The sequence below is a fragment of the Callionymus lyra genome, chromosome 4, assembly GCF_982586985.1.
Source record: "Callionymus lyra chromosome 4, fCalLyr1.hap1.1, whole genome shotgun sequence".
NCBI classification, from domain to species: Eukaryota; Metazoa; Chordata; class Actinopteri; order Syngnathiformes; family Callionymidae; genus Callionymus; species Callionymus lyra.
The window spans coordinates 38,541,806-38,569,770 of NC_141821.1; the positions used below are offsets into that span (position 1 = coordinate 38,541,806).

General features: G+C 38.7%; 2 protein-coding genes across 8 annotated transcripts; one reads left to right on the forward strand and one right to left on the reverse strand.

Moving 5' to 3' along the window:
* Nucleotides 1–166: 166 nt before the first annotated feature.
* On the reverse strand, nucleotides 167–13,365 carry tdrd7b (tudor domain containing 7 b). 3 transcript variants are annotated; one of them, XM_087790169.1, is made up of 20 exons: nucleotides 13,247–13,365; nucleotides 11,755–11,961; nucleotides 11,534–11,672; nucleotides 9,988–10,168; nucleotides 9,030–9,112; nucleotides 8,646–8,854; nucleotides 7,830–8,141; nucleotides 7,483–7,766; nucleotides 6,224–6,416; nucleotides 6,051–6,162; nucleotides 5,775–5,977; nucleotides 5,519–5,653; nucleotides 4,522–4,605; nucleotides 4,082–4,216; nucleotides 3,891–4,001; nucleotides 3,272–3,420; nucleotides 2,883–3,085; nucleotides 2,553–2,736; nucleotides 841–1,001; nucleotides 167–782 (listed from the first exon to the last, which is right to left on the reverse strand). In XM_087790169.1, the coding sequence occupies exons 2-20, from the start codon at nucleotides 11,959–11,961 to the stop codon at nucleotides 574–576; spliced, it is 3,294 nt and encodes a 1,097-aa protein (XP_087646295.1). In that variant the 5' UTR covers nucleotides 13,247–13,365; the 3' UTR covers nucleotides 167–573. The 3 variants fall into 3 exon arrangements, with proteins under 3 accessions (XP_087646295.1, XP_087646296.1, XP_087646297.1); XM_087790170.1 differs by lacking the exon at nucleotides 13,247–13,365 and adding an exon at nucleotides 12,706–12,766; XM_087790171.1 differs by lacking the exons at nucleotides 9,988–10,168; nucleotides 11,534–11,672; nucleotides 11,755–11,961; nucleotides 13,247–13,365 and adding an exon at nucleotides 9,226–9,246 and having other exon boundaries at nucleotides 169–782.
* A 762-nt stretch (nucleotides 13,366–14,127) lies between these two features.
* On the forward strand, nucleotides 14,128–27,721 carry LOC148082937 (dynactin subunit 1-like). 5 transcript variants are annotated; one of them, XM_087790178.1, is made up of 32 exons: nucleotides 14,128–14,255; nucleotides 15,933–15,998; nucleotides 16,073–16,267; nucleotides 16,585–16,669; nucleotides 16,749–16,777; nucleotides 16,864–16,884; nucleotides 17,784–17,807; nucleotides 18,297–18,383; nucleotides 18,591–18,749; nucleotides 18,821–18,844; nucleotides 19,296–19,493; nucleotides 19,710–19,914; nucleotides 19,983–20,061; nucleotides 20,317–20,476; nucleotides 20,553–20,657; nucleotides 20,732–20,923; nucleotides 20,990–21,106; nucleotides 21,195–21,347; nucleotides 21,430–21,590; nucleotides 22,278–22,446; nucleotides 22,521–22,589; nucleotides 22,661–22,873; nucleotides 23,639–23,800; nucleotides 24,279–24,410; nucleotides 24,480–24,605; nucleotides 25,274–25,416; nucleotides 25,481–25,647; nucleotides 25,729–25,847; nucleotides 25,917–26,112; nucleotides 26,569–26,642; nucleotides 26,713–26,802; nucleotides 27,383–27,721. In XM_087790178.1, the coding sequence occupies exons 2-32, from the start codon at nucleotides 15,957–15,959 to the stop codon at nucleotides 27,518–27,520; spliced, it is 3,834 nt and encodes a 1,277-aa protein (XP_087646304.1). In that variant the 5' UTR covers nucleotides 14,128–14,255; nucleotides 15,933–15,956; the 3' UTR covers nucleotides 27,521–27,721. The 5 variants fall into 5 exon arrangements, with proteins under 5 accessions (XP_087646304.1, XP_087646300.1, XP_087646301.1 ...); XM_087790174.1 differs by lacking the exon at nucleotides 18,297–18,383 and having other exon boundaries at nucleotides 25,726–25,847; XM_087790175.1 differs by lacking the exon at nucleotides 18,297–18,383.
* The last annotated feature ends 244 nt before the right edge of the window (nucleotides 27,722–27,965 follow it).

The following is a 27,965-nucleotide window of genomic DNA, read 5'->3' on the forward strand; positions in this document are numbered from 1 at the left end:
AACAATTGAACATTTTCTTATTTAATATTAATTTATCGTAAATAAATAATTGAATTAAAAAAATAAGAATAAAACATATTGAATGTATTTATTGTTTGAATTAGAACATTCAACTCTATGTGAAGAATGAAAAATGAAGTAGTTTTGCTAATTTATTCATTCAAATATTTAAAAATCTAAAATTTCAATTAAAAAAAGATATGTTTCAAGAAACAAATTATTGACACTGATATACTTTCATGTTTTCTACTTTTTTAATACAACGAATGAAAATAATTAAATAATAATTTAATATCACACATTATGTTTCAGGGTTTCAGCAGCGAGTCACAGATACACAAATGGAAGCTGTTGTTGGTTGTTCATTTGCAAACAATAGTTTTTAAATTTTAACATTTATTGATATTTTCTAACCAAGTATAGCATCTCTATTCTGCTGTCTGAGCTCCACCATCATCCAAAATAAACAAATCTAAGATGAAGTGACTCACGTGATCCTGGACCTACTTCTGGAAGCTTCTTGTAAACTCACTCAACATCGTCATTGCACTCGCTATCATGGAAGCTCATTATCTACATCTCGTCGGAGAACTCGGCCATGAGGTCGTGCACCCAGATGTCCTGCTCCTCCTGCGACGTGTTCACCAGGTAGACAGTCAGCTTCTTGTCCCACGCGTTTTCCGCCTCCTGCACCGCCTCCAGCTGGGCCACAAGAGGCTTCTTCTCCACGTGGTTCCTGAAGACGATGGACGCCTCCTCAGACCACTGTTGCAGCTTCACGCCTGCAGGCACATGCTGGTCTTAGAGACATGTTTCACTCTTACGCTGGAGACTGCTCACCTGCCAGCTGGGCTGTGATCGCCTGGAACGGCAGCTGTCTGAACTCATTGATAAGAACTCGGAGGTGTGTGCAGTTCACCAGCTCGTGTTTGCCATAGTCCAGCTCGTACACCGACACCAGACCGTTGCTGAGGAACCCCTTCACTAGAACTCGGTACCAACTGAAGACACAGATTGACAGAAGGAAAATGGGACTAATAGCCAGACCCAATCTAATAATCAAATTTAATATATTCCATCATCATATTTACAAACCTTGTGTTGCCTCTGGTTCAAGATGAACGACCTCCAGCACTGCATAATTATTTCTGGAGGCCAGGGAGGTTATTCACTTTGACCCAGAGACAAGGGATACCACAAACAGATTTGTTTTCGGCCACCTTGACCCAAAAAAGTAAGTAAGTAATTGTAATTGTAATTTGTAAAGCACCTTTCACAGACCAGGGTTACTCAGTTAAAATACATACTTTAAAAAGCCAAGACAACATAGAGAAAAAGCCTGCAATAAAATAAAAAAAGTCTGAAATTACTGAGGTCAGTCGGGTCTGAGCCTGGCTTTTTGATTAAAAGGATAAAATAAGATAATCAAATCACTTTTGAAAATCATTCCTATTTTCATTTCATTATTTGCACGTCTTACTTTATTTAAGCTAGTACTGTGCTTTAAAAATAATCGTTTAACCTGGCATCGTTTGTATACGTTTATTATTTAACTCTTACAATTTCTGTATACATTTATAAATATATATATATATATTTTCACATTTTAAGTTTGAACCTCAAAAACAGACTATTAAATAGATAAAAAAGGTGACTTCCATTTTTTGCCTTCGTTATGAAATATTTTTTAATCAAATATAATATTTTTACTTTAATTTAATTGCCATCAAAATGTTGTTGCATTGTATGTGCTATTGTATTTAGCTTCACTTAAATCTTCATAAATTGTGATTTCTTTATTCTATAACAATATATTAATTTAATTTATCAATAATTGTATGACTCTACATTTTTCACCAAAATCCATATTGAATTCTTTTCACTGCCACTTTGTTTTTGTTTTTTTCTGAAGATCTTTAATATAAAGATGTTGCTAAGGAATTGAACTAGACCAATTAACTGCATAATCAAGACTTTTCTGATCTTAAGTTTAACTTTATTTAAAGAAATCTTTTTATTAAATGTTTTCCCGGTCATCATTGTGTTCTGCGTCTCATTTTCCAATTCATTTTGTTGTTTCTAGTTCATTCTGCTTCTTTACATACAACTGTATATTGTCATTTATCTTCAACTGTGAAAATAAACATTTCCCCACTGTGGTGAATGATGAATAAAGGATTCACTTTCTCAGTAATATAAAAATATTCTCAATTCTTTAAACATTTTTTGTAAAGAAATGTTTTTATCCAAATCAAACTCATCATATATTATTGTGTATTTTCGCTTGTTTTATCATTTAAAGATTATATTATTGCATCTCTTTTTCTATCTTTTACAAAACATGTTTAATAGAAAATATACCTTTCAGAGTGAATTAGTTCAATGACACAATTGAGTATATAATGTGGTAAATCGTTTCCCACTTCACCTCTATAATCCTCATATACGCATGAGGAAAAATGATTAGTTACTAGTCAGGTTTGATCAACATTAACTACTAACTTAACATAAAGTAAATATATTCGGTTCCACAAAGCAACAGGAGGTCTCACTTGTTCTCCACTTTAGCAGCATATATCTGGTTCTTCTCCGCACTGAGGGATGATTCTTCTGTTTTGTTGTAGTAGAGGATCATCTCTCCCATCAGCACCACCAGCTTGTACATGTCCCTCCAAGGCTGCAGCACAAAATGTCCCGGATGACAAACAACCGACACGTACGCGTCCATGTTGCTGCCTGAGGGGAGACGAGGAGTAAATTAATGTTAACAACAATCAGCCGTAACATTATGACCATCTAGAATAACAAAGATGTGGTAAAAGTCGTACGTTCTTACATTCGAAGTTACATGTTCACAATCATAAGTCAGTTCACTTCCTCACCTGCAGGGGGCAGCTCTAGTAGTGGAGGCACAATGAGTGGGGCTGAAGACTGAGGAGCAGGTCCCAGTACCCCCTCTGTATTGGTACCTCCTTCTACACCAACTTTGGGAGCAGACTTTCTGAGGTGGGGCTTCACTGGCAGCGACCCTGATGTCGGACTGCTGAGCGGAGAGGCGGGAGTCAAGGCTGAGATCTTGACTGGGCTGTGGAGGATAAGCGAACATGATTCCCTCTTTTATGGTGAAACATCATGCTACAATACACCAGAAGCTTTTAGATGCAGCAAGAAAGAAGAGACTCTCACCTCTCATGACTTCAGTTGATTTAAAAAAACATAGAAATTAGTCAGAAAAATAAATAAAAACTATCTCTCTCATGTCCTCTCTTACCTGTGGCTAGTCAGGAAAACATCTGGCCGCTGCTTAAAAAGGTCAGACTCTGCCAGTTGATAGTTCAGACTACTTGTCAAGTCGTGGAAGTTTTTGTCGGGGAACAAATGAACATAGAGGCAGTTTTTGTTTTCCTCCATTCTGGAAACCTGAGGATGAAGTTAAAACCATCACCTAAAATTAATGATAAATGCATTATTTGACAAAAGTTTTTGAATACTTAATACAAGATACTGAATATGGAGATACAACTGAGTCCGCTATAATTTAATCAAATGTAGCTTTTTTCAATCATCTCTAGAACTTGAAGTGTCTTTCTCTAAGTGCAATGGGATAATGGTGGCAGTGAACTCAAGAGAGTATTTAATCATTTGTTATTTTTCTCAATACACACTTCTTGCTCTGTCCAATTATTTTGTTTGGAGCATAAATCGGGTATCTGACATGCTTCTTTCTCTTCATTCTGATCATACAATTTTTTGAAATTGTACTTACTGCCTGTTTGACCTCTATAAAAAATATCTTGATTTAAAAGTAAAATAATGATAAATCATCCATTACTTCCCAAAGTGAAGTAAAAAATTATATAACTAGAATTCTCTCTGTTGCTATAAATGACCTTAATGCTGCAGTCGGAGGTGTTGAGGACTTTCTCTCTGAGCCACTGGACAGATTCTGGGGTCCAGGATCCGACACTGACTGCCATGTCCTCCAGACAACATTTGACTGCCTGGACACCAAATGACAGTTTCTTCAGTTTCTTGCATCATTTATAGTGTCCCTGTACATGTGTGGGTGGGGGGGTCGAACCTGTGACGGGATGGCCATGAGATCATGCAGGACGTGATGTGGGATCTCTCTGAGCTCAATCACCTCCACTGATGCCTGAACGCCCACGTCGATGTAGAGAATGTCCAACACCCGGCTGCCATGAAGGTTTGTAATCTGAGCATTTCAAAAACATGAACACACTGGAATAAAAATCAATATTCATGATGGGTTATAAATTAGATCATAAAGCCAAGAGAAACTTTTAGTGGCCTTTCAAAATAAAGACACTGTATCATAATATCTCATCAGTTAACATTTTAAGTAAGTATATATTTTAGTAGTATTGTTTTGATTGTTTAAGCGCTTTGTGACCCTGGTCTGGAAAAGCGCTCCATAAATATAATTTACTTACTTAATTACTTACAGTTGTTTGACTTTTCAACCCATCACTAAGGGTTAAACAAGGGTTTGGTTTTTACCTCAACACGAGACCATTTTCCTTTCAAGCGGGCCAGACAGATCTTCCCACAGAAAGGCCTTGACACCAGAAACTCGGATGTAACCTGAAATAAAAAGTATATGTCAGTGAAATAATGTTAGCGTAGTAATGAGTGGATGATGCTCCATAATTGTGTCCTGAATTGTAAAGGCCACTATATGGCGCTCTAAACAATGTCATATTTACTAATTCAATGAAAGGTTTTTTAACCTGATATTTTTCACTTTTAAAAATGTAATGTGTTTTAAGAATATGAAAACAAACACATTTTTCGGCACTGCATTGAACTTTTTCAACAGTTACACTCACACGAAAAGAATCTCCAGACAGAGAACGTATTTTCAGGCAATCATGGCTATTCTTCTGTATGTTGTGCAGCCATACGTTTGCTACCTCATATTTTCACATTTTAGATGACCATGAGATCTTAGCTTTTTCAGCAGCATAATCTTCCTCAGCAGGACTGTTAAGCTCCTACTTTAGTTCCCTGTCAGAAACCTTGTCCACGCTTCCTGCTAACTAGCTAGCTAGAAGATAATAAATCGAAAACTTGTGAATTCAAAGATTAAGGTAAGTTGTAAGTCGTATGTTCAGGGCAAATGGTTAAAAAATATCAAAGAAATTTGAGATCATATTATAATAAATTCCATTCCTCCCTTCTCTACAATTTTCTGAGGCACCTGAATGCTCCCAAGCGGCACAATACAATATTTTTTCTTGTGGTTAAATTATTTTTGTTTTTAGATGTTGTGACACCTCATTTTAACTCACCAAGAAACATCCAGTATCTCTTCCTGTTGTAAATAAGACCTGTGGACCTGTCAACATTTTACGTAGATCACTAACGACATTAATCCAGATTATCAAGATAATCTCAATCTGTTCCGTTGGAAAGTGCAAGCAGGAGATCAATGACAATTGTGAGAGGAGCGTCACTGATGTTTGGTGGTTTGTGAGTGACCTGTAAACATGCTCACCTGTGACAGGAAGTATGATTCTATTTTGTCCAAAATCTGGTTTAGTCTGGAGAGTCCTCTAGAGGGCAGCACACAGCAGACGGTCCCGTGAGAGCCCACGCTGCTGACCGTGACGTTGGTGTAGACACTGTTGCCCTGAAGAGAACTACTAGTGAGATTTGAACACACACAAACACACACACACACACACACACACACACACACACACACACACCCCCCCCCACACACACACACACACACACACACACACACACACCAGTATTGGACTGGCCAGAGCTTTGTCATGCAGGGCCTTCATACAAGCAGCGTTAATGTTGACATCATCATCCTGGGACGTGTCGTACAGCACCACCAAAGGTGTCGGTCCTCTCTTCAAGATCTCAGCCAGGAGGATCCGCCCACTCGCCATTGTTTCAAACTTCTTCAGGACGTTGACGTCTTGACAGAATGGTTCAAGACCTGCAAATGAGAGAGCCGACGTGAAGGACGAGCGACAGCTGGAGCAGATCCTGTAGTTGGCGCCAAGACTCGCCTGCCAGGGAGCACTTTGTTGCCTGGAATGGAAGCTTGAGGAATTCCTCATGCAGGGGGGACACTTTAGCTCTTTGGACCGTCTCTGAGAATCCATGATCGAGGTAATAGACCTGTGGAGTGCAAAGATTTAGTCCAGACCTGACCAGAGAAAAGTTCCTCTTGTTTCCTCACCATCAGCTTCTCTGCCATGACCTCACACACTTGTGCCCGCAGGACCTCCTCCTCCTCCACTCTAACAGCCACCAGCTGACCCACTGACAGAGACGAGGCAAGAACCTTCTGCTCTTTCTGGTCCAGATTGTAGAACTTCCTCATTTTGTCCTCCATGGATTCCTGAGCCAGAGAGTAACATTCCCCGATGTACCTGTTGAGGAGTCAAAATCATCACCAATTAGTGAATGCTTCAGGGGTGATTAAGCCAAAAGAAAGAAGAGAGTTCAAATGATGGAAACAATTTAAAAAATGAATAAAGAGGAAATTAAAATTAGGGGCTACAGCTGCTAGGAACAACCCTACAGCATTAAAGAGAGACCAGATGTGCCTAGCACAAGACTGGAAACTCCTGTCAGACATAGACAGGCAGCTGGTGTTCCCTCCAGATGTAGCCACCACCACCCTGAGACCTGACGTGGTGCTCTGGTCCCCTTCTCTGAAGAAGGGTTACATCCTTGAGCTCACCATACCCTGGGAAGAGGCAAATCCATGGACGAGGCATACGAGCGAAAACATCTCCGTTATGCTGCTAGGGGACTTGGGAATCAGGGGCCAGAGCCAACGTGCAGCCAGTAGCTTTGACTAAAGAGGAACTACCTCAGTTGGGCCCCCAGCTTGCAAGCCATACACCCCCCAAGATGTTGGCCACATGACAACAAAGCAGGTTAGCTGACTGATTGGGCATGGGATGCAAGCTTGGGCCTGATCAGCCAGTGGCTGGCCGCCTTTGGTGAGGGTGTATAGTCATAAAGGCCGAAACACCCAATGAGCCAGAGGAACACTACTGAGGATGCGTCCCATAATTTCCCTTACCAACTTACGATCCACCGTCAAGTCCACCAGTTCTTTTTTTTATGTGCCGGCACAGAAATCTACATCTCATCCTGTGTTTTTTGAACAAAATCGCTTAAGCTAAGCCAATTTTTATTATACTATTATATACTTTTAAATTTATGAATTCAAATTAAAGATAATTTAATTAATTAAAAAAAAATCATTAAATAACTTTTAAAGTTCAGTAATTTAATTAATTCATGAAATCATAAAATCAATTTTTAAAATCAATTTTAAAATCCCCAAAAATGACTGTCATCAAAAACAGTAGATAATCATACGTATAGTTTTACTCTATTTTTAGTTGACCTCATAGGACCGTCAGAGTGACGCATATAACCCCCAGGTTAAGAACTGATTTGGGAATATTTGGAATAATGTACCTGAGTACCACTGCATTAGTGTTGGTGGCCTCCACCACCAGCACAGACGGATACTCCTGCTTAGGAATCTGCAGAGATGGAACCTTCTGCTTTTCTTCCACCTTATGCTTCAGCTCTTCACCGACAGAGGAGTCCCTTCTGATCAGGGCGTCCTCCTTACCTCCTCCCTCACTGCTCCTCCTGTACAATATGGCCCTCTTGGGGTTCTCAGGCATCGGGTAGTCGATGGTGCAAAAGTCAGAGAACAGGTGTAGGTTTTCCAGGACATGAGGGGGCAGTTTAGTCTGGAAATATTGTAGATCATCAAGAAACAATTCGTAATGTGATATTGAACACATTTTGCTCACTTTATAGGTGTCCTGGAAGAGTTTGGGAAGGGCATGAGCCCAGAGACCATTGGAATATTTCATCATCAGTTCTTGCAGTTTCTGCCTCAGGTCTGGTTCCAGAGAGGGGGGGCTCGAAGGCATAGGAGTCTTGGGTGGGTGAGTGGCAGGAGGGGTCACAGTACTGACGGGAGTGCCCTGTAGGGTTTTGGCTGGGTTTGAAGTTTTAACTGGTGTAGCGTCTGAGTTGAGGTTATGGGAAGGGGGCACAGTCTGAGTGCCAGCAGGATAGAGAAGGAGTTCTGATTGGTTACTGCTGCACGTCTTCTCCACCTGCAGATGAAAATACAACCAAAGTCAAAGGTGGAATAAAAAAATAAAAAAGATTTACTTGTGTTACAGTCCAAGGTTTTTTTTGTACTTACACTCTCACTGTATATACCTTAAACATATATAAGTAAAAAAAACAAACTATTACTAATGTAATTTCTGATAAACAAGAAAAGAGAAAAGAACTTAACTGAAGTTACAGTAATTATGTTACTTACTTAGATACTTGTTAAGATTTACAATTTCATATATTTTATGTATTATTTTGTATTATTATTTAATGTGTTCTCTCATCTCGGTTTGTTCTTTAGTTATTGTGCTTGTATTTATGTATAAAGGAAGGGGCCCTTAAAGAACTTTACATTATTTTTCTTTAGTTAAAGTTATTTTATTCATGTATAAAAATAGGGCCCCATGAAGAAATAACTTTGCTTAAAATAATGATTAAAATAATAAACAAACAAAAAAACATGTTTATATGTATATTAATTTGTTATCAAAACGTACGGTACATATGTGCGTCCAGGTCTCCAGGTCCTTCAAGGCCTCAGAGGAAAGGTCCTGGTGGTACAGCTCTTTGTAAATCTGGGGCAGTTTGGACACCCAGAACCCAGTACTATACTTGGATAGAATCTCCTGGATGCAGGCCTGGACCTGCTGGGGGTCATAAGCTTTTGCTCTTCCTGCACTGGTGACCTCATTCTTGTTCGGAGGAGCTACAATGAGACGAGCAAATAATGTTTAATTTTGAATACTGTCTGTTGGTGCATTGGTACTCACAGCTCCCCACAGAAGAAAAGCTAATAAGACGCCCACATGACTGACGTTAAAAAGGAGAGGTTGATATTTACCAGCAGGATCCTGTTAATTTAATACAGTGAAGGAACTCACGGCTGGTGTGTTGGAGGTTCCTGGAAAGGTGGGCGTGAACTTCCTTCTGGAAACGTGCTGGAAGAGTCATCCTCTTGTCCGGCCTACAACAAATAGAAGATTAAAATAATAAGCGTTATTTGGCAGTGTAAACAGTACTTTACCATTATTTTTTTCTCCATTTCAATATCCATATGTGTGTATTATTTTAGTATACCTTCCTTCTTAGTATAGTGGAGAATAGCTCCACCTGTCGCGCGGAAGAACAGGGTTTGATTCCCCGATGGGGAATATGATTTATTTTATTTTTTCTCTCCATCCATCCATCCGTCCGTCCGTCCGTCCGTCCGTCCGTCCGTCCATCCATCCATCCATCCATCCATCCATCCATCCATCCATCCATCCATATCCATATGTGTGTTTTATTTTAGTATACCTTCCTTCTTGGTATAGTGGAGAATAGCGCCACCTGTCACGCGGAAGACCAGGGTTTGATTCTCCGACAAGAAATATGATTTTTTTTTTTTTTCTTTCTTACAAAATAAAATGTTATTTTTACAAATATGTTAAACATTGATTTAAATATGCAACATATTAACTGATGTTAACTGTTTAGTGGTTAATACTTCACAACACATTTGCATTTAGAATAGATTACATTGAAAAATACATGTGAAATTTAACATGTGAAATATATTTAAACGACACCAGACTACATTCTCAAAAGAAATTTCAGTGTCAAACGCATAAAACTGTGCACAGAGGCACACACACCACACACAAATGTACACAAAAATGCTGAGTCATGCTCCAGGGGTTTAGATGAGTTAATCTACAGGAGAATAGACGGCATTATCTCTCTTCTTCAACCTGTGACCAGTATTTGTGGTCCGATGTTGGCCCCGCTGTTGTGGGTGCATGCGCTGTTATGTGTTAACCATTTAATTTACATTGTATTTGTTTTATGAATGTGTCTCACCTTTCTGCAGGAGTTATGGACTTCCTGCCAGTATTCTTATTCTTGCTGTGATACGTCCCTGTCTGTCCATCACTTGAGTCTCTGAACTGTCTCAAATCTCCAGCCCCTCGACCTCCAACACCACATCGCCCTCCTGCCCGTCCGCGATGACTTGGCTGTCTCAGAGACGTTTGAGGTTTGGCTGCCACAGCAAGAAATAACAAACAATTGACGTGTATTTTTACCAGGAAATCCATGTCTAGATGACTTTAATTAAAAATGGTACCTTACTCTTATAAATTTTGTGTATGACTTGGGTCTGAACAGTAATGACTCTGATCTCAGTACTAATAACTACATAACAATAGGCAAATACTTTATTTAGAGTTTGTGCATTATCCTGAATGAACAGTTCTAGGATTTACCATCCTATGAAAGTATAGCAGTGCCTTCAGAATATTTGATAGTTGAATTTAAGATTGCAATGTTGAAATTAAAATATGATCATTGTTTTTTAAGCATTTTATTTTTTTTATTTTTTTTATAACTGAATCGAAAAATAACTTTATTGACAGCATGCATTTGTTAAGTTGTTTTTAATAATTTAATTTTAAAAAAAAAGTAAACCTCATTATTTCTTTTCTAGACAGAGTTTGATATAATTACAATCCGTAACCTTCTATCAATTAAATTCAATATAAACATATTGGTACCACCAGAGAAAACTCAATTATAAATGCGACAATAAAAAAAAAAAAGTTTTACATTTCAATTGATTAAAAAAGGGTGACGGTTGACTATTCAATATTCTCATGGTACTGATAATACTTTCATACCATCCGTACTCCCAAACTCTTCCAGGACACATATAAAGTGAGCAAAATGTGTTCAATATTACGTTACAAATAGTTTCTTGATGATCTACAACATTACCAGACTAAACTGCCCCCTCATGTCCTGAACAACCTACAGCTATCAACACTGAAACACTATATTTGAGTGTTGAAGAACTTCAACAGTTAAAGCAATATGCAGCAGAAGACAGCAATATAATAAGCCATGCATCCATACACTTGTACACAAAAGTCACGTGGACATGATCTTGCAGAACACAGAGACACTCACATGAAAGAAATCTGCTGTGTCACCTCACCAGCTTCAACACACACGTGTGTCTGTCTGGGCGTAAATATAAATAAACCCCGAGCAGTCTCCAGAAGAAAGGGGTTCTGCAGAAGCCGAGGGATCAGCTGATGGATCAAACATCTCTGCTGGCTCTCTGATAATAGCTTCTCTCTCTCTACGCTGCTACTTCCCATCTCTTCCTGCTGCGTCACATGATAAAGTATCTTATACATTTAAAAAAAAAAAAATTATAATCACAATCTTAGGGAGCATTCAGGGTGCCAATAGAAAAGAAAATGATGAGGGGATATTTGCGTGAATCTGGCGATTTCATATGTATCATAATACAGGAACAATGATAAAATATATTGTGATACTGTAGGAACAAGGATATATTTGTAGTATTGTCCGAGTCCTTGACAAAGTTTAACTTAACTCTTACCGTTTAGGACAAATGGGGCCGATGGTTTCACCCTCATCTGCGTGTTCACCAAGTAGGGCCGCCCCATTTTCTTGGAGTTGCGCTGTCTGGCGACCACCTTGGCTAGATTGGGATTCTCGTGAGAGGCGAAATAGGTAACCTACGGAACGAACAGAGTTTAAGTTCTCAAGTGCAAAAGTTCCCTGGGTTTTATGTTTTCTTCACACAGACATGTACTCTACCTCTCCGGACCTCTTGTGCTCTATGTGGACCACCGAAGGAAGATTAGCAAGAAGACACCCAAGATGGTTGTATCCCATTTTCTTATGTGGAATCTGCTCCCCGGTTAGCTCCTTGTACTCCGTCTGAAGCTGAGACAAGGACATCCCACCGATGTTGGCCAGCAGTATGCCTCTCAGCATCTTCTTCAGCAACTCGGACTCAGACATCTGTGGAGAAATATGATTGACGAAGATTATATCATTTCAAAGTTAAGGTTTGCTTGTTGAAAAACGTTTGCGAAATAACTGAAAAATAATAGCACAGATTCAAAAGATTTTCTCTTTCGAGAGGTTGTTAGTGGTAATAAAAAACTGACAATTATTTTCTGAGAATGTTTTAAATTACTGTCTGAAACCCTGACTCTGATTCTACTGTGTACAATGTGCGAGCGAGTACTGATATAAGTCATTGCTGTGAATTATCATTTAAGTGCTTCAAAAATGTAATTGAAATAAATATATGTTACTAATATCGGCTAAACAGGTCTGCATTAGTGAATATTTCTTTTTTTGACTAAGATCAAAACAAAACAAATGGAACAGAGGAACTACACTATTGTGTTGCAAATATCAGTCCTAAAGAATTCAAAAGGCCCTTGGTACCTTCAAGAATCTCAGAAAGACCAGTTGGTGGTAGAAGTAAAAATGCCAGGTTTGACCACAGTACTTGTAAAAGACTTCCGATATATATCTAATGTATTAAATGAAAACAAACATATAGAGTGACATTTATTATATATATTGAAACGCAGTTAATAAAGAATGGCGGAAAGGAAACTAAAAGTAAATGACGTCACACATCGACTCCACACCCAATAGTAAACTTCTTTATCGGACTTATCTCTACTTTATATGATACCGAGGTTGAAAAAGCGTTCTTTAAAACATTTGCATGAAGTGGCGAAGTAGTACCTGGTGACGGTAAGTAATGTCATTGCGTTAAATCCTTCTGACATCTCCGGGACACGCCGATAACATATAAAGCTATTTAAGACACATTACCGGAAGAAGCGATTTTTCCCTTCATAGTAAAATAAGTCGTTCATCCTCTAAGGACGGTCATAGTTTAGTTTTAGACTTTTGTATTCAGGCAATTTTGTTTTTAAGACTATAAGATCAAAATTGTTTCTTTAAAATATTTGACTGTTTATTATTTCACAACCGGGAAGGCAAATAACAAACATTATAATACTGTTTAAAGATACTATAGATATGTTCTCTATCTTGTGAAAGTTTTGAGATAGAGGGTAATATTAATTGCAAAAGGAGCAAAGTACAATTGACCCAGCAATTGATTTTGTTGTGACACCTCATCCCGGATATGGTAGTGAAGACGCCTGTCACTTCACGCGAGTCTTCACTTTCAGAGAGAAGATTAAATATTCGATACAAACTTTAAACAACCTTTTTGACTGCGGTTTCATTCAAGTTGAACACAAAAACGTGACTCTACCTTGTCCAACACGGGCTTCCGAGTGAAGTTTGTCAAGTCAATTGGGTGGTGCCTCCACGGACCAGAGCGGCCAAAGCTCCGTGCCTGATCTCAGTGCCGGCAGACCGGTCGACCTCTCCTCCGCCTGCTGATTGGTCCGCAGGCTAATTACATGACATGCAGAACGCGAATGCCGCGTAAGAAAAATAGTGCCTTGTTTTGTCGTTATGCTAATGCATGTGATGGAATGTTTCGTGCCTTTTATTTTATTTTATAAGTGATTACAATTTTTAAAGTGTGTTTTGTGATTTTTTTCCCCCATTTACATCGCTCATTCAGACAATACAGTGTACAATTAGAGAGTAAAAAAGTATAGGTAAACAGATATAATCTGTACCTTTTGACAGCCTACGATCATATACTTAATCAATCAACACGAATATGTTTGGAAGTATAAAACTACAACAAGATATAGCTTAATACTAACCCTTGCTATTCATTATACTATGGTCTACTGTGTAATTAAACAGTTTAAAATATCATGTCAAAATTAACGGCACAAAAGATGACGATTGTCAGCGAGACACCTCGAACACTTAAAACTAGATAAAGTTGGGGAATAATCGGGCAAGCTTTTAAAAAGCTTAGCTTTCCTAAATAGAATTCAATATAACCTTTGAACTCTGGGGCCATGAATGAACTGCCTCTTTGTAATTACGCATTTATCTATTACTTACTTACTTACAAGATGACAAAGCATATGATGTTTATTTTATCTATTGCACTCTTTTGAGAGGCGTGTAATTTTCATTTATAAGTAAGTTTAGTGAATCCTTGAACCAAGAGCCTCTTCTTCAATTTCAGGTGTTTTAATGTAATAATGAAAGGACACACCAGGGGCACTAACGCTCCCCAACCGGAAGTGACCTGCGAACAACGGATTTGACAACCTGCAGTGTATAGTTTGCTAGCTATTTATATTTAAGGGATTCACGCTAGAACATCTAGTGGTTTCTACTTCGTATGTCTGGTAAGAGAATATCAGTTCCCCGTGTCATCCTTTTAAAAAGTAATTCTTTAATAATGACAGGTAGCGACGGCCAAAAGGGGTTAGCCATATTAGCATTAGCCTCCCTTTTTACTACGACTCTATTCCACTTTTTAATCAATATTTTGTATTATAAGCAATTTAATATATGCCTTTAACACTCTGAAATACAACCTTAAAGAAAGGAGATCCTAAATGATCGACATTTAGCTTATCTCCAAACGTGTGTTTCTTTCTGTTGTTAAGCCTTAAACACTAACTAAGAGTTACTGCAGAACTATATTTTCCCTGAAAATGTTCTATTTTTTAAGTGATTTTACCTGCACAAACACAAACAATGCATGGATAAAACGTGGTTTCCTTAAGCGTTATTTTGTGAGGGAAGTTTAATTTTGTATTGTCCGCTTTTAATTTTGTTAACTTGTGGACATGTAAACATACAAATACACACATTATTGCGGCAATTCTATCCTCCAAATGTGGGAAAATCTTGAAAAACAGATTTCACTCACATGTCTTCTGATAAATTGGATCACTGGTGAAATGTTCATTGTCTCCTTTTTCCTGTCAGCACAAAGGGTCTGTTATGAAAAAGTAACATGATCTCAGAGTAATGTTTGAGCGAAATAACTATAATGATGCAAATACAAAGAAGCACACCAAGAGGGAAAACATGTAAAGTTTGTTAATAGTTATTGCTTAAAGAATGAGTTATTGAGAAGCAGGATACATTGAATTAGGTAGCAAACCAGTATATATGCAAATAGCTCACAAAATTGATCGATTTTATTTTTGCAATTTTTCATTTTAGGCTGCTTATTCATTTTCTTTTGTTTGTATAATTACTTTTTGTTTTGTATCTATCTTTCTATCTATCTCACCCCTTATATAAATTTGACTCCACCTACTGCATCATTCAGTTTTCTGTGAACAAATGGAATGTTGACAACATTTGGCTCCAGCTTCAATTCCGTTTAGTCGTCTTTCCTCTGCTTTTTATAATGGCTCTGAACAGGAGACATTCTTACACTCCACGGGTGAGTATTTAACTTAATTTAAAAAATAATATATGACCATCTTTATCTGGATAAATCAGGAAGATACAGCGCTACTTGAAGTGCATGGATAAAAGCGAGGAGTCTGACTTACCTGACTGCTTAATTTATCGGACTTCTCTGTCCCAGGTTACTTTCCAATGGTTCAGCTGCATTATCAGCGTGCATTCACATGCTTCCCAAATCTATTCATAACAAGGCGCTCTGCTTCAGGCCCAGTTTGGTCCTCAAAGAACATCTTTGTTACCAGTTATCATTTTCTATCATGCGCTCTGAATTTCTGGGACATATGACCGAGTGTGTCGGCATGTTTTTTTATTTTTTATTTTTTAAAGCCAGTTTAACATTCACTCATCATCCATTTTTAAACTCTAAATGACTGCTGAAGAGATTCCTGTCTCCTGTCATCTTCATTACTATTATAACATCCCCTTTACTAAAGGATGCTTTGTATTTGCAATGTCGCAAAAGATAACCAACCAAATCGGTTAACTTCCTATCTATGAAGAAAGTAAAATAAATAGTAATATTAAAAACACCCTAATGATGAGTTTAATTCTGTATTTTCCTTTTTTTCAAAATATCGTTTTCCTTTTATTTTCAGCTGACCAGCCCCTTGATAAGCAAAATGAGCAGCAGTGGATCCATAGAGAGCGGTAAACCTCCAAAGGTGTGAACCCAAAATGCATGTTATTGTGAGCTGCTTAACCTTTACTTTCTAAATTAATCGGCCTCTTCCCTCAGATCGGCAATGTCGTGGAGGTGACCGGTAAGGGCCAGCGTGGCACTGTGGCTTATATCGGTGCCACCCTCTTCGCCTCTGGTAAGTGGGTGGGCGTTATCCTGGATGAAGCAAAGGGGAAGAATGATGGTACAGTCCAGGGGAAGCGCTACTTCACTTGCGAGGAGAATCATGGAATATTCGTCCGCCAGTCTCAGGTACAATATGTTTTTTTATTTTTTTTATCGGAAAAACACATTTTTTCCGTTCTTCCTTATGTCGAATCTGGCTAGAGATCAACAGTTGTTTGGTTTGTTTACTTTTGTTTCTTTGTTTACATTCAATTTAAAGATGCAAAAAAGTTCAATTATATTTAATTTAAATTATATTGCAAACTTCAAAACCTTTACTATTTATTTTAAGCTATGTACTTTTGTGCAACCTCAAATTTTATCCACCTATTCATTTTATCCGCATTCGTAATATGCTCACATTTGAAACGAAGCCTGTTTAAACTTTTTCTTATTTTTATCAGATCCAGGTGGTTGAAGAAGGTTCCAGTGTGGGCACCCCTGAAACTCCAGAAACATCGTCCTTCATCAGGACACCCAGACCCAAAGGTGTGTAAAACATCACAACAAGATGAAAACATGCAACTTTATCGGCTATTTACCTTTTTTTTTTTTTTTTGTTTCACAGACATTCCTGAGACTCCAAAATCCAAACAGGTACAAACCTCTTGCTGGTTGAGCTGAGTATAGTGTTGGTGTGTTAGTGTTAATTAATGCTGTGTGTTCTGTCATTACTGTTCCAGACTCCACTGAACATTAAGAAGGTAGAAATGTTCAGTATTGTTCATTCTCACTCTCACAGGGAGATTAGTGGTTTACAGATTATTGATAGTTTTAATAAACAAGATTATAAGAAATGAGGTAATGCCTATTTAAAATAAATCATTTACATTAAGAATACAATTTCAGAAAAATATTAGATGCAAGAGGCAGCAATGTTCTGCACATTTTATATTTCTGCTCATTTTGTAAAAAATAAAGCTTTAAGTTGATTCACTCATACTTCCCACTAGTGATGGATGGATGAAGCATCATGAAACAGGTGATTATGTATCATGATACAGTGTCTTAATTATGAAAGGCCACTAGATGGCACTCTCTGATTAATAGTCTTTGGTTCTGAGCTACTATTTGAATGAAACCTGGCATCATTTTCAAACTTGTGACATCCAGTGGTCTTTCAAATTGAAGACACTGTATCATCCTCTGTTTTATGAAGCCTTATCAAACCCACTATATACCAAAACTGACTTAATCCCAGATCTACCTTCATCTTTTATTGGCACTAACAACTGTTTATGGAAACATAGGGATTACTAGTGTTTACCAGAAAAATAAAAATATTTTTATCACTGTAAAAAGTTTTATTATCTCAATCTGTCAACCACTAGGTCAGGTTAATTTTCTCTTTTTAATACATCTGCACGAGATATGGTTCCTCCACCATGAGTGTTTGTAGTGTCCCTCTTCTCATCAGCATGATTATATTTTCAAAGATGTAACTGCAGTCTAATGGAAGGTGTTTTTTTACTCACTACATTGTCCTGATGGTTTTGGTAACTCACAACTACCCTGCATGACCCGTCCTTGTCCCTGTCGCTCGCTTGCTTCCACATTAACTGTATTAATCTGCTGCTAACCTATCATCTCGCGACACTTACAGTCTTCAACGCGTCGATCCGGCAAGGTGAGCTTGTCCATGAAAACTGGTTTGGTCAATTGGCATAGGAACTTGTCTCCAGAACTTGTATTTGTTAAATGATTACTTTTTTAATAACATTCCTAACTGTCCAATAAACAGGTTATTGGGAGCATTGAAGGAAAAATTAAAACCACACACAAAGAATATTTCATTTTTCACTAATTTTAAACATTAGAAAGATGTATCTTAATTTAAACGTATCTAAATGATTTTTAAATACACAAGTCTTAAATTCAAAGTTTTTAAAAGTTAAAATTGCATATGAATATATTTAATTATAGTAAACATTAATTGTTAAACAATTGATTCAAACTATTGTAATGTAAGTGAGAAAAAAATTCAGAAACTTTTTTATGTGCCATGACAATTTATTTATTTATTTAATTTTAGCATATACAAGATGTAAATATAAATTTTGGCTTTACTTACGGATGAAGCCTAATTTTAATCAAGTCTCTGTGATGCTGCTATCAGTGGACCACGCCCTCTCGCCTGACCCCTGCCACCTCCCTACCAACGCTCTTTATCCGCTCTCCTGCTCATCCTAACATGTTGCTACGGGTATGATCCAGAACCTCAACTCTTCTTAAAGGGCTATATGGTCACTGGGAAAATAAATCTGATTTTACATTTGCAAAGGGACCTTCAGGTGTCAGTCACAAGGTGTTGTTAGTGATATTAGTTCAACAACAAATCTAACCAAGCCTCTTTTTATTTAAAACATCTTTGTAAGTGCAACACTTCTTATTTCCGTTTCGTGTCCTTCAGGCGTCTCGTGAGAATCTGACGTCTTCACTTTCTGGTGATGTCAGTGAGGCTGGTCTCTCCCCCCAACAGGGAGCCTTTGGAGCTCCTGTGGTCCCCCAGCCTAGTGGGACACCTGCGGCAGCATCACTAGCCCCAACTGTCCCTGCAACCGCGAGCAAGGTACTCTGATTTAAATATTGATATAATCTCCTAATTATTGTTAAAACAATTTTTTTTTAATACTTTGACAGGTTGGACCTTCCATTTCCAAGCAGGTAGTGTTTCTTCTATGGCTGCAATGCCTGGCCCCACATAGTGTTCTGATCTTGCATGAACTTAATTCATCTTGAAAAGTTAAATGTATGAGATATATCTGGGATATTTTGCTTCTTGTTTTTCATCCTAATTTACAAAATGGCAATTCTGCAATCTTGTCATTACAATCATTTCATTCTAAGCCATTCTCTTTTGTATAAATACATTTTTACCATACATATGGAAAAAAAGTGTTTATACTTTAAATTTCTATTTCTCTCTCGTATGAACAAAGAAACATAATATTTTGGAATGGAAAGATTTTTATAACCCCGTGGCTGGCTTATGTTCGAAGTCTATATGCTCACACTGACTGTTATAGGACCTAACTCTTCCACCGCAAATATTTGGTGATTTAGTAGCTATTTCTTGTCATTCAACAACTAAACTGTGCTTGTTTCTGACTACAAGGAGGAGGAATCACTGCGTGCTCAGGTCAAAGACCTGGAGGAGAAGCTTGAGACACTTAAGATGAAGCGTACTGAGGACAAGGCCAAACTGAAGGAGCTGGAGAAGCACAAGATCCAACTGGAGCAGCTGCAGGAGTGGAAAAATAAAATGCAGGAGCAGCAGAATGAACTGCAGAGGCAGCTGAAGGAAGCAAAGAAGGTTGTGACATTTATGCCTTCCACATATTTAGTGGACTTGAAGTAGGATTTGAAGTGTTTCATCTAAATCCAACAAAATGTAAAAAAGAAAAAGTCAATGCTTACATGGTTCAATAGTAGTTTTCCTGAGTTGTCAGCTACGTACAATGGGTCATTAAAAATAATATTTATAAATCAATGTTTCAGTTTCCGTTAACTATTTATTTTTTGTTGTCAGGAAGCACGTGAGGCTCACGAAGCTAAAGACCGTTACATGGAGGAGATGTCGGACACAGCTGATGCCATAGAGATGGCTACACTAGACAAGGAGATGGCAGAGGAGCGGGCAGAGTCCCTGCAAGTGGAAGTAGACACTCTAAAGGAGAAGGTTGAGGAGCTCTCGATGGATCTGGAAATCATCAGGCATGAGATCTCTGAGAAAGGTTTGGCATCCACTAGAATTTCTGCTTTGCATCTGCAGTGTGATGCTTAGGTAATTCATTTCCTTCAGGTTCTGATGGAGCCGCATCCAGTTACCAAGTAAAGCAGTTGGAGGAGCAGAACGCAAGACTGAAGGAGGCCCTGGTCAGGTCTGTAATCATCAATGTTGTGCCAAAACAAGCCATATTGGCTGAAAACAATGAGATGTGTGCTAGTCAAAACAACAATAAGCACTAAGTAGTAGTAAATGGAAGGATCTTTGAGTTTCTGTCCTCATTTTTAGGGGGAACATGAAAGTAAAAAAATGCAACAAATACTTATTTGTCTATAGTCAAGTCATAGTTTAAAAAGTACAAAAAATGGTTTGAGCACCATCAAGTTGTTGTCTTGTATGATATCCACAGAATGCGTGACCTGTCAGCCTCAGAGAAACATGAACACGTGAAGCTACAGAAGCAGATGGAGAAGAAGAGCTCTGAGCTGGATACCTTCAGAAGCCAGAAGGAGAAGCTGCAGGAGGAGTTGAAGCTGGCAGAGACGACAATGGCCGAGCTGAAAGAGCAGGTGAAGCCCATGGAGATAAAAACTATTAATGTTGACACTGTTGCAAGAGACTCATGGTCGTCTTGGTCGTGATTAGGTGGACGCAGCTCTGGGCTCTGAGGAGATGGTAGAGACGCTCACTGAGCGGAACCTTGACTTGGAAGAGAAGGTCAGAGAGCTGCGGGAAACTGTAACAGATCTGGTGAGCCTCATTTTTTGTCATTTGTCCTGCATGAATTAACAGTATAAATATACAGCTCTTGATGATTTTACCAGGAAGCAATAAACGAGATGAACGACGAGCTGCAGGAGAATTCTCGGGAGACTGAGATGGAGCTCCGGGAGCAGCTGGACCTGAGTGCAGGCAGGGTACGGGAGGCAGAAAAAAAAGTTGAGGCAGCACAGGAGATGGTCGCAGACTACCAGAACACCATCAACAAATATAGAGACCTCACTAACAGCCTTCAGGTGAGCAGAGTTTCTATTTTCTAGCAGTTGAGGAGTCATGTGACTGACTCTCTTTTCTTCCACCAGGATGCCAACAAAGAGCTGATGAGTCAGCAGATTGCCTCTAGTGAGACAGTTCAACAGCCCGCTGCAGAGCTGTTTGACTTCAAGATCAAGTTTGCAGAGACCAAAGCATATGCAAAGGTGGGCCAATGAGCACTATTATCTCTAAACTAAGGCAGCCAAGAGGAAGAGAAGGTCATAGTTGTTTTCTTTGTGTGTTTTTATCAAGGCCATAGAGATGGAGTTGAGGAAAATGGAAGTGGCACAGTCCAACAGGCAGGTGTCCCTGCTCACCTCCTTCATGCCTGATTCATTCCTGCGTCACGGAGGTGACCACGACTGCATCCTGGTCCTCCTTCTCATCCCGCGGATCATCTGCAAGGTAGCAGCAGTTCATTTTCCATCCTCTCCAGCCATCTGTCACTATTGCTTTGACTCCATCCAAATATGTTCGCTCACTTCAGGCAGAGCTGATCAGCAAACAAGCTCAGGAGAAGTTCGACCTGAACAGCATCATTGCACCAGGAACTGCTCTCCGAGGACCACCAGGAGAACAGCGCAGCTTCGCTTCTGGTCTGGTTTACTCCTTAAACCTGCTTCAGACTACTCTGCATAAATACGAACAGTGAGTGAAAATCGTAAATCTAACTCTTAAAATCAGTGTTTTAGAATTCATAGTAGGACAATCATAAATTGAGGTGAAAAGATGGCTTATAATTACTTTTGTTGACATTGCTAATCTATGTTCTTTCGTTTGTATTAAACATCTTAGTACGTTACATATCAACAAGACCACTGACCTATTTTGAGTTGGCCATCTTGGCGGGCCACATAAAATGACTGTCATGAGTGTCAGATTAGGCACCTGGGCCTTGAGTTTGACGTCCATGCCCTAAAACATTGTCAAGCACAGACCTGGGCAAAGTGTGAACCTTATGTGGTTCTCAAGAGGTCAGAGATCATTATTTATAGTTTTTAAATTTCAGGATGGGCTTTTTGTTTCAGGACTTTTGTCCTCTGCCTTTGTGAATTCTGTGAATATTTATTTCTCCTCCAAAAGATAGACAGTAAGTGAACATAAAAAAGTATTTTGGGAAAAAGAGTTTCAATTTATAATGCTATAATATACAAAGAGGAAAATTTTAGAATATTATGCTTGATTTATTTTTTCTGAATGCCCCCTCACAGCCACTGTATAAAACATGTTTGCCCACCACTGGTCAAGCACTTCAAAGACTTTTAGGTTGCATAAATGATGGCTGACATCCCCACCACTGTATGAATCTAACCAAAGGGTTTTGTAAATTTGCAGAGCACTGAACTCGTGCAGTGTGGATGTTTTCAAGCGTATGGGAACGCTGTACACTGAGATGAGCTTCCATGAGCGATCGCTGGATTACTTCATTGACCTGCTACACAAAGATCAGCTGGACGAGACTGTTCAGGTGGAGCCACTCACCAAGGCAATCAAATACTATCAGGTAACATAAAATCTGACAATACTCACTCAAGGGTGACAGCTTCTCTGTTAAATGAATATCATTGTGTCTTCCAGCAACTTTACCATGTCCACCTGTCAGATCTGAATGAAGACTGCACCATCCAGCTTGGTGACCACATCAAAGTAACCTAATGAATTTAATACCTCGTGTCCATTTTTTTGTATCCAAGACTAATTTCTTATTTGGCCTGCAGTTTACCCAGAGTGCCTTGGAATGCATGGGTGTGGAAGTTTTCCGTATGCGTGCATTTTTGTCAGATGGTCAGGAGAGTTCTGGTCTGGCAGTCCTACTTAAAGATTTGGACACTTCGTGCTCTGATATCCGTCAGTTCTGCAAGAAGATTCGCCGCAGAATGCCAGGAATGGATGTAGTTGGCGTTCCAGCTGCTCTTAGCTTCAGCTCTGAAGTAAGTTTGAATTCGATGGATGTATATCAGAGCCATAAGAATATTGAATGGTTGAATTTAACGTTATAAATTAAGTAATGTGTTGTTTCAATTAATTTAAAGGTTTTCTAAAACATTACGTTATTTATATTGAATTATTCAAATTTAAATAACTCATTTCTATATTAAAATTTCTGTTCAGTTTTATTTTTTAAATAAAACATTAAAATATTTATTAATATTCTTTTTTACACATATAGTTTGATATTCTAATTAAAAAATAAATGTTTTGAATGCAATATTGTTTCATTTGTAGAATTTTAAATTCAAACATATGTTTTCATAACCCCAGACAATAATGAATCAAAAATGCTATGAATACAAATATATATTGAATTGAGACAATGTTTTAATAATTATAATTTTCACTTCTTTTTGTCAAGGATTAACTTTCAACATTTAAATGTTAATTTCAACCAACCTACTGACCCAACTACATTCGCTAACAGTAAATAAGAAAAAACCCAAAGTTCTGTTTCGCACGATAAATTCTCTCGTGTGTCCTGCTGCTCCAGTCACCCCTGTCTTCTGTGATGGTGAGAACAATGCATTGTTGACACACTTAAATAATTGAATGATAAAAAACCCAACAACATTTCAATCTAAAAAATGTTTTACATTTTAAATGTTAAATTCGACCATTCAATGTTCTGATGGCACTGATATACTTTCATAGAAAAAATACTTGGATCAAAAGCGAGGTTCAAGGGTTTGTTTTTCTTGCAGGTGTCAGAGTCTCTGACTGAGTGCAGGAGGCAGCTGACCCGTGTGGTGGCTGTGCTACAAGAGGTGGCAGCAGCAGGAGCACAGATGATCGCAACTGTGGCTGAACAGGAAGGACTCAACACACTGAAACTTGAGGACATAGTCTGCAAAGTGGTGGAGCAGGTGACCCAATTTTTCTGAACTGTCATCTCAAAATCCAGATACCATGACAATAAGATTTGGAATGATCTTCCTCTCATCTTAAGATATTTTTATTTTTGCAGGCCTTTTCTTAATTTTCTTTGAAGTATGTATTTTAATGGTTTATGTTTTTTCTATTATTTAAGCGCTTGGGACCCTGGTCTGAGAAAAGATGCTTTAAAAATAATAATTACTTACTGTGGGATGCATACTAAACATTTTAACCACATTTTATTAAATGTACAAATCGTTATGGATGCAGATGTAGAAATATTTGTAGGTGAAATCCATCCATCGTCTTCCAAAAACTCTATTTTAGCTTTTAAAGGGGAAGGATAAAAACTGGTCTTCAGATATATATATATATATATATATATATATATAACAAATCAATGTTTAAGGAAATACTTATTGAGCATAACAATATGTCATTAAAAAGCTTAAATGTGTTCCTTTGAAGGTCTATGGTGCTCAGGGTCTGAACGCTATGGAGAGTCTTCGTCAGTCCTGCAGCTCCGTCATTTCAACGATGAACAAGATGGCCACTGCCATGCAGGAGGGAGAGTACGATGCTGACAAACCTCAGGGCCAGGTACCTGACTATTTATATGAAATGCAGTATAATCCGTAATGTACTCTTACGCTTTGCACATATTTCCAGAGTGCTCCGGTGGAGATCCGAGCTGCCAGTGTCCGGGCAGAGATGACTGATGCTGAGGGACTTGGAGCAAAACTGGAAGACAGGGAATCAGTTATCAAGGAGGTTAAGAAGTCACTGAAGATTAAGGTAGAGTAACTTTATTGTTTGGACAAAGCGTGGCTTGGGGGCCACATGCAGCGTTTTTTCTTACCTTAATGTTCAAAGCTTGCTTACTTAGTTGTTTTAGGTCTGTATTTTTTATTGTTTGTATTTCTTTTTATTATTCTTTTTTATCATAGATAAGCATATATGCATTTATATTTATGATATTTACATTGTATTTTCATGTTTTGTTTAAAGTTTTTATATGATTTATGTTTAAAATAATGCACAAAATTGGCCTGCGAAGTGAATTTATGTGACCTCAAGGATGGTTGTCTTAAAATCAATTAGATGAATGTCAATGTTGATATGGTGAGCGGTCAGTATCTAAGGTAAAGAACAGGGATTTTGGATGTCAACAATAGGATTAAAACCGACTAAAAGTAAGGGAATGTGTCTGGGGGAGAAAGGACAAACTGTGAGATAAATGGGATAATTTAGCCTCAAAGAATGAAAATGCAATCTCAAATTCTGTCTCTTACTTCCTGTTTGACATTCCTGCTACAGAGAATAAAATAAAGCACCCAAAATGTTTTTGTTAACTTTACCTCAAGTTGATCTAGGTTTCCCCTTCATATTGAGACTTTTTCTTATTAGAAAGTCATTATATATAATGTCGCCACGTTTAATTATTTGCCTGTTTTGCCCACTAGGGAGAGGAGCTGAGTGAGGCCAACGTGCGTCTGAGCTTACTGGAGAAAAAGCTAGACACATCCACAAAAGATGCAGATGAGCGGGTGGATAAGATCCAGAACAAATTGGACGATAACTTGATGGTTCTGAAGAAGAAAGAGAAGTAGGCGGACGAGACTAAACTTCTTCTCTCTCTTTTCTGAATCATTTCTGTTGTAATACTTCAGGGAGTTTGAGGAGACCATGGATGCCTTGCAGGCTGACATTGACCAGCTGGAGGCTGAGAAGGCCGAACTCAAACAACGTATCAACAACCAATCCAAGATTACCATTGAGGGTCTGCGGGGGCCTGCAGTGGCAGGAATTGCTTCTGTTGTTCATGGATCAGTGGGAGGTGAGATTTAAGATCCTTCAGCGTGATGCTGATACAGTACATGTAAGATTGTAATGATGCCCTGGATTGTCTGTTCAGCAGGTCCGCCATCCTCCATGACTGGTCCTTTACAGGTGGTGGACTCTCCTCTCCTTCGGCAGCAGGTGGAATCCCAGAGACTTGGTATTAAGTATCTGAAGAACGAGAACAACCGACTAAAGGTCATTTGGTTCTGCTGTCGGCACTCCTTTTTACCATAAACTCAAACTAACATTGTTCTGGTCCTCTAGGCCGAGAAGATCCGAGCACAGCTGGCCTCCCTTACTCCCCTCCGCCCTTCCAAACTGCCACAGGTTTCAAAGTCCGTCTCTACACCTCCTGAAGGACTCAACACAGGAATCTACCGTCGAACTGACCAGCTGTTGGCCACGCTGTTGAAGCTGAGTGCTGGAGTGAAGGTGGTGGATGTTACCAGGAAGACAACAGGTGTGTATGTAGAGAATCGGTTCTGGTAGATCACTGTGGAACTGGTCGTATGCTTACCGTATTTTTCCTATAAGATTAGAAGGTGCACTTTCTTCTACTGTGTGACTGATAGCTTTGTAATATTACACCGCAAGGCTCTGTCTGGTTTATACTACAGAGGATTAATACCACGAAGTAATGGAGCCCCGCAAAATAATACTACGGAGCCCTGTGAAATAAAACTGGTGCCCCGCGATGGAGTCCCATGAAATAATACTACTGAGCCCCGTGGTGTATTTATAGTTTATCAACATTTTTAGTAAGACTTTAATAGATCATAGAGTGCTGTGTACCACATGAAATTGGTTTGAGGCACATTGTCAAATTGTCAATTTAAAGAGTTTAGTGCTCCTTATAGTCTGTAAAATACGGTAATCTTGTATTTAACTGTGAACTTACTGATTCTTTGCACATCAGTGAGTCCTGGTGCTCAGCTACTGGAGCAGACGGCTCGACTACAGAACCTCAGCGACGCTTTAAACAAACTCAAGGTGATCCACCACCGTCAATTAATGCATCGTCTGACCATACAAGTGTTTTAACTTCCTCTTTGTCTGCCAGGGGGAGGTGGCAGAATATGTCATCAGCAACCAGCCCGGAGCCAAAGCTGCTACAGACTTCGCCACATTCCCAGTATCATCTTACGTGAAGGTATAGTGCAGGGGCGGGCAAAATTCCATTTATTCTACTGAGCCCCGACGGGACGTGGAAAAAAATGGAGAGTATTTCACACGAGGACTTGTATATTCTATTTTTGAACATTATACACTTCTGGATGAAGAAAATGACATGATCCAAAGAGGTGTATAACATACTTTAATATTAGTTCTAAATATCTTTCTTCATTTTAAATGTGTCACAGGATTAACCCAGAATAATGTGTTGACCCAAAACACGCACACATACATACATACATACATACATGCATGCATACTTATATACATACATACATACATACATGCGTACGTACATACATACATACATACATACATACAGAATTGGTTGAGTGGAGTTCGAGCAACACGGTGTTCTTCTCACCTGGCCAGGTAATGAATGTCCGTACAAGAGGGCAAAACCAAACGATATTCCCTATTGCTTTGTGACCCTGGTCTGGAAAAGTGCTATATAAATAAAAATTACTTGCTTACTAATAAAACAGTCCTCCTATCTTGTCCAGGTTAAAACAGAGTATTTGTGTTGGTGGGGTTCTCAAGTCGTTTTTGTTCTGCAGGCTGACGGAGAGAAGAAAGAGGGGACTGTGTTTGTTGGCCGTGTGGCGATTCCCTGCACTCGAGGACAAGAGCAAGTTCACCAACTGATCTTGTCCCAGCAGCAGCTGGCACAAGTGCACAAACTCCTGATGGACTAGACTCGCATTTAAACAACGTTTATACTTAATTTCCACTTTCTTCTACTGAAAAAAAAATGTACTCACTTCATTCTGTGTTTGCTTTAACCTCTGGCTGAGCATCTTAAATAGTGAAAAGAGCAACTTTTATTTTGGTGAACATCCAGAGAAGTTTTTTGTTCCTTAATAAAGTCTAAGTAAGTTTTGTTCTTGAAAACACAACATGGTGTAAAGCTATTACAAAAGTTCATGTGCGTGTGAGAAGCTCAGTGGTAGTAGCAGGCTAGGGAAAGTAGTGATGACTCACATGTCGACTGGTCATCACATACTCTGTTGCCTCCAGTGTGGAGCCAGAAACCCTGCCAGAGAAACAGAACCTTCACATCTAAACATTAGGGGGGTGCATCTCTCCCATATAAGACGATTTGATACGCATCTAGATACATGTGGTAAGAAATGATTCAGG